The sequence below is a fragment of the Platichthys flesus genome, chromosome 11, assembly GCF_949316205.1.
Source record: "Platichthys flesus chromosome 11, fPlaFle2.1, whole genome shotgun sequence".
Lineage (NCBI taxonomy): Eukaryota > Metazoa > Chordata > Actinopteri > Pleuronectiformes > Pleuronectidae > Platichthys > Platichthys flesus.
The window spans coordinates 11,817,850-11,838,301 of NC_084955.1; the positions used below are offsets into that span (position 1 = coordinate 11,817,850).

Genomic DNA, 20,452 nt, shown 5'->3' on the forward strand with positions numbered 1-20,452 from the left:
GCCTCTGGCTAATTGTCACAAAAAGAGAAAATGTCTCGTCTGTCAGTCTACACAAAACCATGCAGATTCTCCTTAAAGACGACTACCCCAGTCACTCCTAGAGGTCCAATACGTGCACCAAACAACAGTTTTTGTAGATACAGTAGATTCCAACAGGGCAGAAATTGATATATTGTTGTTTGAGCTTCTGCAAAGAATAATCAAGTGCCCATTTCATATCAGCTACACATAATATTTTCATTTGATTATTTAAAAACACATTACTATACTAAGAGGAGGATGAAGATATTGATATTAAAAGCTATTTAACCATTTAGGAATGTATAAACCTATAAAACTGGCCCTTTAATGGAGCAAAGGAAAATATGGTCTGTAACTCTGGTCATTATAATAGCCTGGTAACACTGTCAGATAGACAGGTTACCTACCTGTATTACAACTCATTACCTATGCTCCTCTGTCTGCTGCAGAGCTCAGCTGTGAAGTGAAACATGAGCCAACGCGCACAGAAACGATAAGGGTGTTATGTGATAGTGTTTACCTTGGACAAATTATGAAGAAAAGGATGGGGAGGGAAAGTGATGTAAGATGACGCAACGCTTTTCAGCTCAGTGAATCTGACTCCTCTACAGCAAACATTCATAATGTGTGTGTTACACGGAGAGAAGGAGAGGAGAGAGAGAATGATGACTCCCCACACTCTCCCATTTCTCACTCGCAATGCCCCCCTCTCTTTGTCTCTACAGTGAGTGAGGTGATGAATGTGTGTGTCTGTCTCAGTTCCTATTAATAGTATGGAGCAAGGCTGGAAGTGTCAAAGCTAGAGAGAGTTGAAATCTCTCACTCTCCCTCTCATCCCTTCTCACACAAACACACACACACAGAGTCGAAGCAGACACTACTGGAGAGCCCAGATGTAGCAGAGGTGCTGTATAGGTGGGGGGTGGGGGAGCAGAAAGCAGAGGAAAATAGGGGTAGAGGTCGAAGACAAAGCCAGCAGCAGAGCTTCAAACAGCACACTGACGGATTTACTACCCATACGATAAAGCAAACAACCCACAGAGCGTCGCAGCACGGTGGAGTGAAAGACTGGACTTGCAAGGTAGAGCTACACAGACAAACACACTGACACATAGGTGCCCAGACTCACACACCATTAAACACTGAGTTAACTGGTTCAACTCTGTCAGCCCACTCCTGATAGAAAGAAATAAAGAAACTGTCAGTCTTCTACATCTGGTTGCAAGTTCCTACCTCGTGAGTTGGTAGCGAGGTCGGCCACTTTCTGGAAGGCGTCCAGGAAGACAGCCACGGCAACTGCTGTCGCTCTAGGAGATAAGAAAGGGTTTCAGTTAAAAAAAAAAAAAAAAAAGATAATTATCAGACTTAACAGATATGAAACATATTTTAGAACAATAAAGACTGTACAAACAAAAGCAAAGATTCCATTGTAAGACTCTTAAAGGAAGCAGGACTATATAGTCAAAGGATAATGAAATTCGAGTTTGCCACACTAACAGTTTACAGGTCAATGAAATGATCGATGTGGGATGTACCTGGGATCCAAAATGGAGCAGGGGCCTGTGGCACGTCTGCAACTCATACCTGCTTATCTACCATCTTGAATGGTTTGCCAAGACAAATGGCAGTATTAAATACTGCATTCACAAGAAACTGAGAAGAGTACAAAATCCAGTCCTCTCATTAAAAGAAACTGAAGCTTGGTGTAAGATTACTTTCTGTTTTCAGTCATCACAAACACCATTTTTGTGGTATCCCAACTGATTGCCTGTCTGGCCTCCTGACTGACCAGTTACTTTTTCTAGCTGGCGACCGGCTGTCCCAGTGGAGGAAACAAAAGGTGTGGCGTCTACTTCAGATTCAACACACCTCTTAAGATCACAGGTATGGAGATGAAAGACACTTGGTACATGTGTGTGGGCATGTGCATGATATCGGATCTCCTTGGCAGAGACAAGACTATCTATCAGTCATGAATGCGCCACAAAGAAACACAACTGTCTGCACATTTTCAAAGGCATGTGGTACCACAAAAGCTTGTTTGTTTTAACTCCAAGTACCTTAATGTGAAAACACCTGTTATCTTCCATGGGCCAAAAGAAAAGCTTCAAACCCCAAGCTGGGAATTTCCATAAACACTCAAGATACCCTTCACAACTGGGCAAACCATAAGCTGAATATTGGAAGTGGGTGACTCAAGTTTGACTTGCAGATGGAGCCACAGTGTTTTTAATGTTAAGTGTACAGTGTGTGTTTTAACTTGAGGGTAAAACAGTAACACAATGGTAATAGTGTCATTAAAGCATTGGCTTTGAGTGGGGTGATATTCTTATGATATTCTCAAATGACAAAGGAAACACATTATACATGTCAAGGTCCGACATCTAAATATGACGGAGTGCTCTTTTCTCCTTTTCTCCCCGGTTGTCTTCCAGTCTATGCAAGTGAGGGTGAAGTGGCTGGGCTAATCCATAGCGGGGCTTCTTGTGGAGTTCATGTTTGGTGCACTTTCACATATGTGTGAACATGCATTATGTGTAGCTGTCACTTCGAAGCTATTACGTAAGAGTATCCTTCGTGCACGTACATGTGTACCCTTGCTTCATTCACAGATTAAATTAATTCTGTGGGAAACGCTGCTTTTAGTGCAGGACCTTTCTGATTAAACTAAACCGAAGATGAGTTACAAAGTATTTTTTAAATCTCAACTGTCTCAAAACTCTCAAGTTGTCAGCCTTTTCAACAATTTACAGTTATCTAAACTAATTTAGATGCCTTACCATTCTTTAACATGAAAAGTGTTTTCCAAGTCATGGCTTCAAGTCAATGATGCAACAATCATTTCCATTATCAAACTCAATGTAGTATTGGCTAGTAAACGGTGTGTTGTTGCAGAGCTGACCAGAAGATCCCTGGGTGTGTCCTGCGAGTGGAAAAAGAAACATACGCAAAGGCTCACACACAGATTCCTTTCTATTTCCAGCCCAGTGTGGGCACCAGAGGAACCTCCGGCTGATATCTGCCTCCACTAATTTATAACATGGACATGTTGGTCCAAGGATCATACTTTACAAATACTCACAGCAAATGGCTTGTTCAGTCAAGTTTTACGCATTAATTCAAAAAAGGTTTTTAGCTTGGAAGTGGTTTGAACCCAAGCCTGCTTTCAATATCAGGGGCATCAGTGCACTGAAGTACAGTGAGCAGTGGTTTACAACTACTAGTAATGATCCTCCGCTGTAATGTGTTCCATGCATTTACGAGAGAAACACTAAAATATTAAAGTGGAGTATTCATTCACTACACTTTCAAGTACACTAAACAGACAGGGAAAAGTCACAGTTGTACACGCCACAAAGAATTGTTTGAGGAAAGGAAAATGTTTCCTTGCTCAATTAAGAGTGAAATCTGGGAACTTCTCATGTTTTATTTTAAGATATGACAGCGAGCCAGAAAGTCTTAAGACTTCTGTTTGAGAAGGACATCGCTGCCAAACGCTGCTCCAAGTTTAACGGACAACACAGTACTACAACAATGACCGGACTTCAACCGTCCTCCTTAAAACGCCCCCGTCCTGGATTCAAAACAAACAACCAAAGCCATAGACCCTTGTGTCGAAGAGCGGCGTGCTCTTTCTGACAATGATGCAGTCTATTCTTACTTCAACAGAAAGTAGAATGTAACTACAGTTTATGTGAATCATAGAAAGAGATTGTGTTTGACCCCACTTGTTCCAGGTACAACATGCCAAGACTCATGACTCATGAGATAGTACTCAATGAACCAGTCTATCTGTATGAATCTGGTGTCACCATACTGTCTGAACACTATCAACCTCCTTCCTGAGACCAAGTTACATTTGAAACCATACAGTTACTCAGCTGAATTTCATATACTTGGGGTGGTCTTTCCTCCACAAACTGAGATCGAACCCAGGAGGAGGGAGGCCTGTAAGTGAGTCTTGCTCTGGCACAGCTGCATCAACCATGACCCACCAAACAGACCGAACACTGACAAGTTAAAAGAGGACTGTGATTATAAATCAGCCAGTCCATATTCCACCCTGCCCACTTTCTTCAAAGCTCTTCTGTGTGCATACATGTATAAGACTGTATACAACATGTGTGTGATGGCTGTTTCAAACCAGAAGACCATATTTGGACCAAAAGAAAAATGACAGAATTGCCCCAACACTGTAATTGGTTGATTTCCGAGTTGCTTTGTGAGAGGGGAGCAGAGGGGCTAAATTACAGAGTAGTCGGCCTCAGGACGTCATTACACAAACAGACATATGCTGCTTCCACTGCTGGCTAGTCACTTATCGAGGCCAGGGAGGGAAGGTGGGTGTGTTTGTGTTTTACTGTGTGTGTGTGTGCCCCTCTATGAAGTCAAGGCCCCAGTCAGATTACAGTGGTAGTTGGGTGGGGGGTTAGGCTGCAGCCAAAAGGGCTAGTTTGGCCACATTTGAGAGAAGCTTTAAAGCAGACAAAAAGTCTTATTTGTAGGTCACCGTAAGCAAGCCCACACTTATTAGGGCTTCAGCACCAAGGGCATCGTTACAGCCATACGCCACAACCACTGCAGCCTGGAGCAGGGCGTAGGCCAGGTTTAATCATAGTGTAATGCTTAAACATTGGTTGTCTTTCTATGAATGGCACTCAACTCAATCTGTTAGGGAGGAATTGATCTTTTCTGGGACAATTGTTTTATTAGTTTGAATAACAGCATCAAGCTGCTTTCAGACATTTTCCTGAAATATCCCGAAGCGGCTGTATTTGAGAATGCAAATGTCCAGAGACATCCAAAGGTTTCCCGGCATGTTTGCTGCTGGGCCCTGAGTGAAATGTCCAAATGAGCCCATGGGAAATACGGAAGGAACATTTCCAGTGAGCGAGTGGGACACATCAAACATGTGACGACCAAGACTACAAATTTAGTCTTGAGACTTAAGACAAAGTTTCCACTGCATTTTCATCATCAAGCAGCCAACCTACTATGACTGCATAAAACCGTCTCACTGACAGTGTAGGTTCAACTAACATTCTCATCGGCACAATAACCGGTACATTTGTTCTTTCATCATTGCCCTGGTGTCCAGACACACAGGCATCCTACTGCCTAGGGGTCATTAGCAAAAGGGCCACATACACTTCCCTGAGCTTTAGCATGGCAAGGTCACATATTTAACCCCAGAATGATGGGGACACTTGAATAACATATCACCATTAATCAGGCTTAATACTGAGAAAATGGAAGAGTGGGACACTGAGTGGCCCCTGGAAAGTATTGCTTAATCCCAGAGCCTTTATTCAACTGTCAGTCTTAGTCTGTCTGTGGACACGTGGACACTTAAATGGCTAGAGAGCTGCCATGCATTGTTAATCGAAGAATAATTAAGACCACAGGACATCCGTTTTAACTGTAGTTGCTGGACAATGAGCTATTATTTCAGCTGTCATAAGTTGTTTGTCACATGACACGTGGCCACTTAAAACCAACTAGCAAAGGTGGCTGGGACTGGCATCCATTGTTAACACAAGACTTGGAATAACTCTGGCAGGAGGTGTGTGAATTCACAGCATTGGAAGGACAAATTAAATCAGGCTTAAAGAAGACTAAATGGGGGAGGAGGACAGATATCGAACTCTGGAGACTATTAATAAGACATTGGGCTGTCAGCGCTCGTTTGTCTCAGGACAAGTGGCCATTTAAAATTTCTCCGGAGATCAATTGACACCGACATGTAAAAGCATGGAAAATTAGATTTTTCAGTGAATGAGCACGTCAACGTGGATGTTATGCAATCGCAGATATTTCCCCCTCACCAGGTTAATATTCTAAATACTGTTTAACACAACAGTTTATGTGTATCTGTAGGGATGTTAACATCAAAATTGTGGGAACCTTTTCACAAATAATCCACATTTTCATGCATTATACTAACAGCTAGTTGCTAGGTGTCATTCAACAATTGTAGTAGAAGGTGGTGCTTTGCTATGAAATAAATATAAAAGCCCAAGTCAAAACCCAAACAAACAAACAAACAAACAAAGAAAAACAGGACAATGTGGTGGAAATATTACATTTTTCCTCATTGCTCCCTGGAAGAGCTAAATTAAAACGAGAAGATTTTGATATCTCTTCTTTTTAACTGTTATTATAAGTAGTTTGTGTTATCAATAAACCCACAGAAATGGGTTGTACCTGCTTACAGACACACTCTCACCTGAGCTGCGACTGCAGTTTGCCGGCCTTGCTGATAAAGTCCTCCCAAATAGGATAGCTGCTCTGTGGGGATAAACAAGAATGACACAATCATCAGGACAGATTTCAGAATTCTCACTGTTACACAACAGTTCAACCAACATGAGGCCATACTGATGCCTCACCTTACCTGCAGCGCTAAACAGAGCTAACCAAGCCTAGAACTTATCCACAAATGTAACCCTAACCCTCCAACAATATGTTCTTCCATATTGTAGCCAGTGAACCTGAGGGAAGCTCAGAATTTACGATACAGGATGAAAATTAGTCCAGCAGGATTTTAAAAGTAATTCTGAATATAGAGTAAGATCATAAATTATTTCAGAACCTTTCCAAAAATCTGGTTTTCTACTTTGTTTATCTTATTTTATTAATATATGATCTATTAATGGGAGGAAAAAACATCAGCACCATGTCCTGCACGTGTTAGGTTGTAAAATGGGTCACAGGCCTCTTTTGGAAAGATCCCTCCACAACAAGGGCACTAATAGTTTGGTATAATGAGCCTGGTTCCCAATGGTACTCTAAATTTACCAAATTCAGGTCCAGGGCTGAAAATAGTAGAAAAGAGCTTTTTTTAATGCAAAGACCGACCCGAAGAACAAGTGGCCTAATGCACCGACAAGAGGAGGCTAACACAGTAGTAAGGCCACACACGATAAAGTGATGAATATAGCATGAGCACGTTTGTCACTGATGTGCTACTACTGTCGAGGGCCTGAGGAATGTCATGTAATGCTGTCAAACATTACACCCAACAGCCATCTCTCTACGTACAGCCTCTCTTTGTGTCTCCATTACATCACTTTCATTCCTTTTGTAACCTCCGCCAAGAAGGTTATGTTTTCATCTGCCATTTGTTGGTGTCTGACAGTTTACCACAATACTCGGGGGGAAGAATACGGTATGGGTCAGGGAAGAACACAATTACATTTTGATGAGGCTCTAGATCAGTGGACAGGTCCAAGAATTAAATTAGACTTTTGTTTTAATATTGAGAAATAGGTTGTTTTATTTAATTTTGTTGACATTTTCACAGATTTCTCAAGGAATAGTATAGCGATCTTAAAGAAAGAAAAATCTGGCATATTTAGGGAACTGATATGAATGAGTAGTGGAAATTGGGTGCAGCTTTATTGAATGCCTTCTGCCTTCCCTCTCATCATTGCCTCTGCTCACCATCTGATTTTATATCAATCTATCTGTCTGTGTGTGTGTGTCTGTATCTATCTGCTCTACGTGCTTCAGTGCAGGTAACAAAAAACTCTAGCTCCTTGCCCGATGATCTGCATTCCTCTCTCTTGCTCATAGATACAGTTCAAATTCTTAAGTTCAGGGGAAATGTGAGTGTAAAACTCCATCTGACGTAAAGAGCCCGGCCAAGATTTGAATGTCTTATGTAAAGACGATTCAAATGACACGATGCATTTGCATGTGCTCACTGCTGTCCTCTGTCAACATAGTTACCTGACAGCTCAGAAAAAAAGGGAGAGAGGCCCTGTGAGCCACCTGCAGTACGGTCAAGTGAGACATGGCTTAGAGAGAAGTGCTGACTGTCTGGGCAGTATTCATAACAAACCTTCTGACTCCAGCGAGACCTGATGGCTGGCCATTTGACCCTGCACATGTCAGAGCCTTCAGAGCCTGTTGGTGATTTTCTACCCTGGCAGCTACATTCCCTGGATTCCTTTGGCAGCTGGGAGATCTACTAATTGTCTCATCAGCCAAGCTCCGTCAGAAAATAGTAAAATAAAAAAGGGCTGGTGCCCCCACATGTTGTGACTGGTGATTTCCCTTATTTAGGCTTTATCCAGCAGCATCCGCTTCATACTGGAGCAAGTGACGCATGTGTTTATGGGTAGAAATGGAGCATGGTGCAGTCAAATATGATAGAAGAGCAGTTAGAACAAAATAAAATCAACAATGTAATTATTCTTTATTTACGTGTCTGTTTATTTACCTGTCCTGTCACTTAAAGTGGTCATTTTTCGAGTAGAGCACATACTTAGAATATGCATGTAAACACGCTTGTTGTTAAAAATTAAAAATAAGAACAAATCCAAGGTTAATGTATATCAGGACCAGAAACACTATAATAGCAGTTATTACTAAGAAATAGGAGAAATTTGCCTAAATATTTTTTAATTTCAACTTAACTGCATTTATCAACTTTTAAACCTAAATTAAAAAGATGAATGTGCCAGCTATAAAAATTTAGAAGTTTTTAATTAGTTCCTTAAGTGAAATCACTAGCTCAAGTTTAATGACTGGTTAAAGTTAGAGTAAGCCTAACTAACACAGTTCTTGTTGAGTTTTCTGCCGAGGTGAATCCAAACGTACACCAGGCTCACGTTAACCAGTTAACTCGCCCGGGTAGTAGTTGAGACTAGTGTAAAACAAAACCAGTAGAGAGTTAACCAGTCTTACTTTCATGTCTGCGATGACCGTCTGGAAGAGTCCTCCGAGCGCGCTGCACTCCTTGTCGATCACAGCCTCCATTTTCAGGACCAGCTCCAGCGGTCCGTGCCGACTCGGTGAGCCGCCTTCAGTTCGCCACCTCAACACTCAGAAAAACTAACTCCGGGAGGCAAAAAAAAAACGAACGAACAAACACGTAGAAACCCGTGTGGGGTGGTTTGTGTTGTCCGGACAATGGAGAACAACTTCTTTATCTAGGAGAAACACCAGCTCGGCTCCTGCTCCGCTCACTTCTTCCAGTCAACAGACGGGACGAGAGGAGAGATTTAAACCCCGCTCTCCGCTCCACTCCGCCCGGGTCAGAGCCATGACGGGACCGCGAGGAGGAGTCTGGCTCTTCCGCTGTTTACTGCTGGAAACTCAAGTAGAATCAATCCCCGGTGCTCGGCTGGTTCGGTGGCTCCGTGTGTTGACAGGTAAATACCGACAGTGTAGTGCAACCGATCCGCCCGCTCCACAGGCTCCACACCGAAACACGCGTCAACGCACAGGGACGGACACAATGAAGCACTCTTCCGGTTAGGGTTTTACAACAAAATAAAAGGTCTGATTGAATGAAGTTTTTATAAACATCCTGAAAAGGCGTGGCCAGTTAGATCTTGACTGAAGTTGGCACAGTGTTACAAGTGTTATCAAAGCAATATACCATTGCTAAAAAATAAAACGTTAGACTGATTTAAAGCTGTACAAGAGCGTGTTTTCATTAATTGAATGAAAAACATATAAAAAATGGAAAAGCATTCATACAATTTTTTTTATATATAATGGTAATATTTATTATGAAGAGCGGCTTCCTGTACTTCCGATGTGACAGTGTTCGACTTGATCCCTGATGTTGCCAGATGCGGAGGGAAACCAAAGTGAAGCGCGTGCACGAGTCTCTCTGTGCTTTTCATTTTGTTGCATTTCATAAGAAATAGAAATTACTATTGTAATTATGTTATCATTACAATAGTTTTTTTTTGTTGCAGATGTTTTGTTTTTTTTATTTATAAACTTTAACTAAATGCGGAAAACTGAACCAACCAAGTTAAGCAGTTGTGGATCTCGGGAGACATCTAGCGGTAGAAAGGAGAATTACAACGTTAAAAAAAAAAAGCAGAAATCATCTCGCTTGTCCTTATTCTAGAGGAACACTGTTTGAACAACAACAGGTTTTCAGTTTAAGAGCATTGAACCTGGTTGGTGTGTGAGACTTTGTTCGTCTTTCTGCCTAACAAACCTATATTAGGATAGTACTCTGCTCCATCGTCATTGCCTGAAGATCCAGCACTGTTGTGGCTTGCAGACGGAGTGGAAGGCTTCAGCATCTCAGCCATCTGAAGAAACCTATCCTCATAACAAATAGGTAAATGAGTAGGATGGAGCAGGAGATTTACAGGTGCAGTGCTGGACCACTGATGAAGAGGGGGCTTAGCTCTCAATTTACCAGTCGATGTTTGCTCCTGACCTCCTTTATAGTCAGGAGCTTTGGGTAATGACTGAAAGAATGACATCTACAAAATATATTCAAAGAATATCTGGGGGGGGGGGGGGGGGGGGGGGGCTTGAGCTGAGTAAGGAGAAGAAAAGCGCCTCCTTGGAAGCCGTAAGCTGAAAGACATGTCCTCTGATATCCTCCTCCAGGGCCGCGTTCACACGTGGATCACAGAGGACATTTAGGGTAAAAACATGGTGTAAATGATCTTGGTGGGAGTGTGTGGCTATCCGAGTGGGATTAGGTATATTTGGAAGCTTAATGCTGGTTAGAAATAATACCTTATCAAGTAATCAACAGCCAGACAACGGCACTTCGGGAATTTCACCTGAAGAATTATTTAGATTTTAGTCACTGAACCGATTTGATACACGTACAGTGGACATTCCCTGGACTGTAGTTCAGGCTAGAAATACCTGAGGCTAGAAACACCTGCTATGGAGGCCACTGCAAGAGGTTGTGTTTAGAATTAGTTCAGTTTCCAGAGAGGAGAAAAATAGCAAATCATCAGGACATAAAACAACACGACTGGACTTCAATCTGTTTGTTCCCACTGGGTTCACCAAGCTAATCTATAAGTTACTAATTGGCTGAGGCTTTGAGAGTAATGAAAGATCTCAAAAGGTATAAAAGTGCAAAGGCAATTTGTGGAGTAAACAGTGAGCTTTTAGTAACAAGGGGCTGACAGGATTTATTATGCAATCCCAAGGAATTCTGGATAGTTGTAGCCAAGTTGCACACAGGGCTGGTGGAATTCAATTATATTTAGGATCTCTGCCCTGGTTTTGAACTTCTGCGGGACATCCCTGTACACTCCCTGTTTTCTTTCATGAAGACCCTCTTTGTGGGGTGTGAGAATTCCTGACTCTGGCGTCTCTTAGTGGTTGCATTAAAACTACACTGTGACAGACGATCCAATTAACAATTCCTGTTATGACACCAAACTTTTTTTTCTTCTTCAAAAACCTTTATTTCTGTAGCTCTACAATGCATTAAAAACAGCACATGTCAAAATTACAGATTCTTCTTTTAGAACTACTTTTTAAATTACTAATAACATGTTAATAGCCTTATGCTAACACATGTACGCAATAAATACATCTAATGAATCATGTTGAAATAAGAAAATTATTAATTTGGAAAATTGCATGATGTATCCATACAAAAACAATGATGGTCACACAGTGAAAACCTACAACTTTAAGCATATATATTATACAATCCCCCCATTACTCTGTTACTTGAAATATAGCAGGTGACAAAAACATTTTTGATGCTCTGATTAGATTATTAGTTTTTAGTAAAATGCATCAAAACAAAGGAATCCAGACCTTGGTCGAGTTATATTTATCACTAAGTCACTAGAGTTAGCATTCATTAAAGTTTAAACAGCAACAGACACTACATTGACTGAATAGCACAATAGTTACAATTTGGTGAAAATATTTAGGGTGTATATAGTGAGAACATTTGACAAAAATTGCTCTTAACAAGTAATCAAACCTTTGAAATTCAATATCAGATAAACTCATAGTTTAAACAATCACCACATGTTTAATCTAGAGTGAATCTCAGCTCTTTAGCACCAAAGTAACTGGAAGACAGTAAAAACCATCACTTTGCCTTTCAGGGTCTTTTAAGATATTAAGATACAAAGATATTTTCCATCAGGTCTTGTTGTGCATATCCTTTAAGCTGCATACACAGAACATGGACGGGTTTTTGTGGTCATGGCAATGGGAAATATTTCCTTCAGTGAGGATATAACTCAGGATATGGGTCAATATCTGTATGATTAACAAAGCGGGTAAGAAAACAAAACCATAACTGTCAGAGGTCACTTGCATCAAGTAAAATGACCCCAAGGAGCCTCAAAACATTCCCAAACTTCCCACATCGATTTTCCTGGCAAAGCAGTGAAATCATCGGGTTAGCCACGGAGGAATACAAATCATATGGTGCTAACTGGACAATAACTACTTTTCCTTTAACTTTCTCAAATCACTTCAACATAGACTCAACCTACAGAGCTTGAAACCAAACCTCAGACGATTGGACTCCTGCGGGAATATTATTTTCCAGAAATCTTGACAGATGTTTTGACTGAGGCAAAATTCCCTTTTCTCCACACTTTCCCTGTGTAGCTGTGATGCTGTGATAGCTCGCTGACAGGAGTTTCCCATCGGGAAATTATCGAGTTTGCACTCAAATAAAAACTGTTTGGCAGTTGTTTTCTCTGGAGTTTTGGGTGGATGTTGTGATGTTTTATGCTGAAGTTACGCAGCTTTTGAAAAATCTGTTTACGTTTGTTTTCTCCCAGGTTACGCTATCCATCTCTTGAAGCCCATCACCATACTGCAGCCGTAGCATAGCGTCACTATGAAGGCAAATACCTGGAAAAAGAAGGAGGGAAAAAGATCAGTCACAAACTAAAATGATTTTTAAAGAATTAGACAAAGAAAAGCAAACTAACTTTAGCATATTAAAAAAGTCTGAACAGAAAATGTAGTATTTCTTCATTTAGGAAGAGGCTTTAAAATAAACCACTGTAAATGGTTTGTCTTATCATTCTTAGCTTTGCAAAATCTGTAAATAAATAATAATAATACATTTCAATAAATGCCATTGTCAAAATGTCCACATGACACATGACATCTTTAGAGTAGTGTTCCACCAATAAGAACTGAGGAGGTCAAGATAAAACTCCAGTATTTAGTATTTTTTTTAAATATTTTTCTTTTGACCCTAACATTGTAGGTAACCTTCACATCTTAAGAGATGAAATGCACAGAGAGAGAGATATGAACCAACTTTTCATATACGGAACAAGTTTCATTCCAAACCGGCCCAATTACCACATTCTACAACTGATGAGCTAAAAACTGACTTGATTATGAAACATCTGTACAGTGACATACAACTAATTATGAATCATAATTTATTCGATGATAATAATTTATTAACATTATTTATGATACGTCGTATTGGTTGGTGTTAGCACACAAGCGCGAGGCAGTAAATTGCAGTAATAATACTGCTTTATGGACTGACGGTTCTAACTGATACTTGTCTGGACACTGAACTCTACAAGGTATCAGAAGATCCCTGCACAAGTTTGAAAACACAAGCAAAACCATAGCAACAGTTTAATCAGCAGGGAGGTTAGTTTATACTGATAAGGGTCCTAAATGGGTTTTTCCGACAGAGAAATATGTCATATTAAATTGTGCTTGAATTATTGCAAAGAAAAAAAATCCTTCACCAAACGTCACACAGGCACTTTTAAAGTATAAATTCTATTGCAACATGAGAATTTCTTCCACCTTTCAAATGCATTTCAGCAGAACAAATATGGCAATATTCATTCAAGAGGCTTCCAGACATGCACTGAGGACATGCTGTTTTGACGGATGCTGAACTCGAAGAATACAAATATCTGAGGATGAAATAGGGGAGCCATTCACATAGAAGACACAGGTGAAAATGGGAAAACGGGATTAGAGAGCTTTTGGTGATAAGGGCCGACGACGGGGTCAAGGTGCCATGAACTTTTGTCTCTGCAGCCAAATGTACACGTCACATCCTGCCTCCCGCTTGATCTACCGACGTGCCGCCCCTCGCCGGATTATTACAATAATGTTCCTGTTGTGAAGGCGTGAGATGCGGAAAATCGGCTGCTGTGTTCCCCATATGTGAAAGGTAAACTCCGACAAATGTCCGTACCCAATTTTCTAGACATTATCCAACAGTTCATCGCTTAAAAAGCTTTAATTCGAGAAGATGCCAAAGCACTCACCGTGGCTGCCACATTAATACCGTACTGCGTCTCACTCAGGACTGTCAATATGTTGCCTCGAGGGGGGGGGAAATACCCCCCACATTCTGTGCTGTTGACGTGGGCTCCTCCCCTTGCTGCTGTGGTCGCTGCCTCCAGCACGAAGGCGGCGAAGTAGAACAGCAGGGCTAGGAAATGGTAAAACACATCCTGAGAAACAGAGGAGAGAGATTAGAGGTAAATTCATACCAATAGAGGTTTGTTTTCATGTTGCAGGTGTAAACACAGTGAACGTTACGCTTTACTTCGATCCATTTTCTGGGAGTTGACACATTATAATTCCCTTATCTTTATTAAAAAAACGTTAACTGTTATATCTGCATACTAATATCTCAAAATATTCTCCGTAGGTGCACTATCCTATGGTTGCAAAATTTAAATTCTACTACTCAGGAAAAAGAGTGGGAAACTTTGTCATTTGAGAACCAAGAATGACAAATGTTATCCCTCAGTGCAATTATCAGACAATGGCAGCCACCTGTGCAATAGCACTCACACAACAAACCAGTTTATGCGACAGAGAAAGGACCATTATGATAAACTGTCAAGCACAACATGGCAGATACAACAAAAGCACACAAGAGAATGAAAAAAATTCGAGGCGTTGAAACGGTTGAAGTGATTTGAAAGTATGGAGTGAAAGGAATTAAAGGAAAGACAGTCAGTGAGGGTTTGTGCGCTCCACTCTGTGAGCCAGGCGGGACTACACTCGGGCCCTTGTTTCGCTTCAGCGTGAGCTCATCATCCATGTCGCTCATTGTTCGGGCCGAGGACAAACAAGCCCACACGCCTGCTTTCTCCAGGGAGCAGGGCCTGGAGCCTGGAGCCTGAGGCTCGACTGCTTCTGTCTGACAGGCCACACTCAACTCAGAGTCCTCTGCCACGACATAAGCGCAAGGAAAAGGGACAGCTTCTGAATTTCTTTTCACCGTGTTGATATAGTATTAAATAGAGTTATGGCACAATTGGAAAATACCTTGCACAGCAATACTAAGAGACTGTCTTGTAATATTGTTTTCAGCCTTTTTGTATTTTTACAAATTTTCAGCATGGCAACTGATTCATTATCCATATGTTGGAAATAAATCTCTTTTAGACTAAAATTAGCAGGTATATGCAGGTTTTTCAAATGGCGGGTAAACCCACTAAAACAGGCGATTGACTCCTTTGCCAGAGGAGTTTGAACTTTCTTTCCCCCCCCCCCGACGAGTAATGACTGATGGCACGAATGCACCAGAAACAAATGCATCAGAGGCAGGAAGCACGGTTGTCATCAGTCAGAATCCTACGGTGGTTACACTTTTAGATCTTTTTACTTGAGTCAGTCTTTCAAACTCAACCCAACTGAACTATTTCTGCTGTCTTGCAGGTTTTGCATCTTGCTTGATACAAAGAAAAAAAAATTCTCTTGCACGTTGCTCCAAAGATGTCAAAAACTATAATCACAGCTTATCATTGGAGTTCTTCAGACCAATGAATTGTTTTTTCATTTAACAATTTGAATCTGTCATAGATACAACTTGTCTGAGGTCAGAACATGGTAATAAGAAGACCCCAAGCAGACTTTAATGCTTTTAGATTTAAGTTTTGATACATTTTCAGTATGAGGAAGTGCCCCAGCTTCACAAGCAAGCATATTTTTATGGTCTAAAAGGAGTAATATATAAAGATGTAATAGTGATTGTTTAAATTCTAAGGAAAAAGAATTGTATACTGTATATTCATGGATGACATTAATACACAAATTACCAAGCTGTCTAATGTCTAACGTCCACAGACTTCATGTAGACAGGTGATAGCACAAGTTGATCTGGAATTGATTGAATTGTAGTTTTGCCACTCAACCAGATCTCTAATGTCCATGCACCAAATAAGAGCTGCTTCCATAACAACACTATCAAACCCTGACAGAAATCTCAGATTTTACCGATAGGACTTTTGGAATTTTCTGTGTTGTTTTCAATCTCTGTTTCACAGCGTTTTATGGAAAGAGAAATTACCACTTTCCCTAATTTGCATGGTCTAATTTGGTATTTTTCAAATCAAGGAGGAATAAAATCAATTGAATCAGTCACACAGGCACACAGATAGTAAAGGTAGACAAACTGGCAGACTGATCGGCTCCTTTATCTGCAGCTCACCAAGAAGTTCCAGTCGGTGTTGATGCGGTCAGCCAGGCCGCTGACGAGGATCGCGAGGTAGGCGGAGGAAAGGAAGAAGGTGGTGACGGAGACGAACATCACCCAGCCCTGCAGCAGAGGCACGGGCACGTTGGAGGAGGCCACCAGGATCCATACTAAACCCCCAAATAACTGGGGATAAAAAAAACAGAGACTCTCAGTGGTGACAGTATGAGGTGTTAGAGTATATACTGACAATCAGCTCTGCAATCTTCAGGACGGGAGTTTCAAAAACACAGGATCCATTTGAATGTTCATGGTTTAGGGTTTCAGACTTGTCAGCAGTTTATGATACATTAGGAAGACAAAGGTATGCGTGCTGGTACAATGTGTCGTACTCAGGGATACACAACTTCCAAATATCTTCCAATACCGATTCCTATAAATCTTCTTAAAGAACAATTCGAGTATTTTTCACGTTTCCACCTCAGTCCTTCTGCAACAACCCACGTCTCCTGAAACTTGAGAGTGGGAAGTGTTAAGCAAAGACCAAGAAAAACAATTTAGGTAAAAAAAAATATTTGAGATTTCATGAACTGTCGCAGTTGCCCCTTAAGATTTCATCGTAGCCGCTGCCGCTGGAGTAGTAGACAAAAACCAGAATTCCACTTTAAGATATCTATGGATAGCTTTACTAGTGCTCTCTCTCTACTTCAATGTACACGAGTCATTGGGATCCCCTTTACATGAATTAACATGAGCTGCAGTCATTCAGATGCAATGCTACGAATGTAACTGTGAGCATTAACGCTTAATTTGAGCACGCCATGCAGATTATGTCATTTGTGAGGCCATGAGGATAAAATACAGTGTTGTGTTAGAGAATGCATGTCATAGCAGCAAATGTTATCATTGTTGTGGTTTCCAAAAGGGCAAACATGAAGGGAACACACCTGATGAAAGCATTAAAGTGTCATTTTAATTTATCTTTTTAATGGAGCATCTATTGTAGCTAATGAAAGGTGGAACATGTTGGAAAAGAGTTTTACATCTGGTACAAGTCAGAGTTCAAATGACTGAAGTGAAAATACAAATAGGTGTTTACTTTCCCAATTCAAGGTCTATGTAGTTGTGTTTTCTTTTTATTCTTACATACATGCATCTATTGTTTATTTCTGTGTCATGCCATTGCATTAAGCCCTTCCCTTCTCGGGACACATTTGAAAAGACATTGAAATAATTTTCATATCGCTCCTAATAAAAGGTATATGGACCTGTGCAAAATAAATACAACTAACTGAACTCTGAGATGAGATTAAAGCTAGCCATAGCTAACATGGCTATTGTTAGCCCAGCTCCTGCAGCCAGTCTGACTAATCGATAACAAAAATCCAGAGCAAAGCACCCTACTAGTAATGCACTTGTCATGTTTAATTAATTTTTTTGGATGAAAAACATACACGGCATAGAACTTATATTGGATATTGACCAGACATACGGATAGCATATTGTAAATGATTAATGAGAAACCTGGAGCTGTTTTCTATCCATATGATTGGTTAAGTACGTCACAGTATGTTCTATCAATTATCTATCTTTAGATGGTCTAAAGGTAATCATATCTTTTTCTATCCACCAGTGGCATTCCATCCACCTCTTTTCCATCTCTCCGTCACTTCTTTGTCATAGGAGTTTGATCCCAACATCTCAGCAATCATTGTCTATTTTGTTTAAAAATATTATAGATATATTATATATATATATATATATATATATATGCCATTTCATCAATATCGCACATTGTTTAACTTCAAAGTTCCATACCCGTTGACCTCTTATAATAAGTTGATTAATCATAAGCTTGGTACATGGTAGAAGTCACCTTGCAGGTCATGAAAGGACAATAAAGCTTATGCTCAAACCAGAAGTTATGAATGGAAGTCTCCCTGCGTCAATCAATATGATGCATGGAGATGATGCTCAGAACACATTCCAAGGGACGATGTGGACATATCTTATATATAGATAAAATAATTTCATATGAATCGATATTGATAATCACATAATAAATTATATTTGTGTTTCTTTTAATTTTGAATGAAGGTTTCGCTTTCTAACCCTTCTTCTTTTCTGATATTCAGAGAAGGACAACCACATTTTTGCTAATCTGAGGTAGATCAATTATGTGCTAACACAACACACAATACATATTGGACTTGGGTTGTATTGCTGTGGATGATATCCAGGTCATTATTGATATTGTAAAGGCCTGAGGGCACAGACAGGCGCTCGATCCAAGAGGCCACACATGGCCACAACTCTTTAGCTTTGGTTGTCAAACATAAACACTGAACTCAGCTGAAGTATCAGTGTTTTGTCAACACTTAGCCCAAGAGTACAAACCCTGATAGTCAGTGGCACATATGACTCAACAGACACGATCAGGGCGAGGCCATTCATTAATAAGAATTAAATAGTGACTACAGATGAACGTAATGAAACTAAATGCGGTTACATATGATTTTGAAAACAACATACTCACTATTTCTAAGCAGACCAGAGCTCCAGAGTAAGTCCTCAGTACTTCCAGTCCCAGGGGGAGAGAGATCGTCGGGGCAGGGAACGAGGTGGCAGCGGGGTTTGCGGCTGGTGGTTCCGACATCTCTTCTTCTTCCTCTTCTTCTTCCTCTTCTTCTGTGTGTCCCCCTCTCCTCTGCCTCTCACGCGGCGGCTCCCACACTCAACTCACTCCGCTACACAAAAGACGGGAGCAGCGGAGGGAAATTCCTCCGGAGTCATGTGTCCCCTGTCCTCCTCCTCCTCCTCCTCCTCCTGCTCCCGCAGACAGGTCGGACAGGTGCAGGGGCCACTCCCTGGAAAACCTGCGCTGCGTTCACGGACCTCAGGGAAACTCCCACGTCCCGTGTCCATGATGTTGAAATGGGGTATAAAGTCAACATGGGGCCAAATGACAGGTGGTTTTCACTGGTTGATGAAGATGCAATGGTTTGGACTGGGCCCACAATTTAAAATAGATTATAAGGTTTGTTCATTTGAAATAATGTAGAAGTAGAAGCACGGGTGGATCCAGGGCTGGGGCCAGGGTGGCACTGTCTCCACCTGAAATCGGATTGGTCCCTGAAGTTCCCCTGTCCTGTCAAGGGTCTTTTTTCTTAATAGTCACTAATGTTACTAACAATAAATCTGATTCACTCAAAGCATCAAAAACATCCGGTCAACTTGGACCAAACTAATGAAGTGTTTGATGTTTATTGACTATGGAAGCAGTGGTTTAAACTGATATGATTTATTTTAAAGAAAATAACCAGTATAACACTAACAAATGTTCAATATAAGACCACAACCTTCATTCGGAGAAAAATCGGCCTTTAATCGTAAAGGAAACAATAATAACAATAACCTATTTCAATCCACTAATTTATCGTCCAGCCCCATACAACACCAATATCCATATATTAAAATGATGTATTTCTTGTACTGACAGGCTGGTAGTGGTTTCATGATAATCAATTCCTGTCAGCATTTGTTTTTATCATGGCTAAGCATGTCATAAAAATCCTGAGGGTGTGTTTGTAATAATGAAAGGACAAAGATCTGCTCCTCCATTCCACACCCTACATGTGAGTTTTTTTGTTTTTATAACTATGCAGTCATTCCTTATTAATCACCATGTGCTCGTCTTGCCCCTTTTGTAAGTGAAGGCTGCGACACTCCAAGTGTGTTGGGGCCACTTGACTCCCTCCGTGGGAGCCACCAGCAGAGAACACAGCTAAGGAGCACTACAGTGAGAGGGCAAATCCAATAGCTGGAGTCACTGATTGCTGCAGGAAAAGAATCAAGGGCTGAGAAACAATGGTGTGTGTGTATGCTCACATGTGCGTGTGTGTGTGTGTGTGTTTGTGTGTGTGTGTGTTTGTGTGTGGGTGTGTATAATGGTTAACCTTCACGGTGCAGAAGCAGAGTTAAAGAGTAAATATTAGTTAATGGTCTATAGCGAAGGAGAGAGAGACAGAGAGAGAGACAGAGAGAGAGAGAGCAAGAGAGAGAGCGCGAGAACTGATTTCTAATACCTGATTCAGGAGCAATGTAATGGAGGGTTATTTTGTAGGGCTGTGTGGGGAGGAGGAGGAGGAGGAAGGGGGGGGTGCAACTCTTTAAAGAAACGGTGCTGTTGAACTGTGCGATGTGCTGTGACGTGAGTGGGTGAGGGCAGTTTTCTAAAAGCGAGTCACAGTT

At 41.0% G+C, this 20,452-nt stretch overlaps 2 protein-coding genes and 1 long non-coding RNA gene across 7 annotated transcripts in view; 1 reads left to right on the plus strand and 2 right to left on the minus strand.

Moving 5' to 3' along the window:
• The window catches only part of LOC133964442 (protein MTSS 1-like), a 48,353-nt gene extending 39,117 nt beyond the window's left edge, over positions 1-9,236 (minus strand). For 3 of the 5 annotated variants that reach the window (XM_062398524.1, XM_062398523.1, XM_062398522.1), the window contains exons 1-3: positions 8,713-9,235; positions 6,248-6,309; positions 1,255-1,328 (exon numbers count right to left, since the gene is read on the minus strand). In XM_062398524.1, coding sequence (XP_062254508.1) covers positions 1,255-1,328; positions 6,248-6,309; positions 8,713-8,784 — 208 coding nt within the window. In that variant the 5' untranslated portion in view covers positions 8,785-9,235. Of the gene's footprint in view, positions 1-1,254; positions 1,329-6,247; positions 6,310-8,712 lie in introns of all 5 variants that reach the window. The other 2 variants (XM_062398521.1, XM_062398520.1) reach the window with 1 other exon arrangement.
• On the plus strand, positions 725-2,748 carry LOC133964443 (uncharacterized). The gene is made up of 3 exons (XR_009923777.1): positions 725-1,102; positions 1,827-1,905; positions 2,457-2,748. It is a non-coding gene; the product is annotated as an uncharacterized LOC133964443 (long non-coding RNA).
• A 2,118-nt stretch (positions 9,237-11,354) lies between the features above and the next one.
• Positions 11,355-19,111, minus strand: mal2 (mal, T cell differentiation protein 2). Its single transcript, XM_062398733.1, has 4 exons — positions 18,738-19,111; positions 16,217-16,387; positions 14,037-14,225; positions 11,355-12,633 (listed from the first exon to the last, which is right to left on the minus strand). The coding sequence occupies exons 1-4, from the start codon at positions 18,855-18,857 to the stop codon at positions 12,562-12,564; spliced, it is 552 nt and encodes a 183-aa protein (XP_062254717.1). The 5' UTR covers positions 18,858-19,111; the 3' UTR covers positions 11,355-12,561.
• Positions 19,112-20,452: the final 1,341 nt, after the last annotated feature.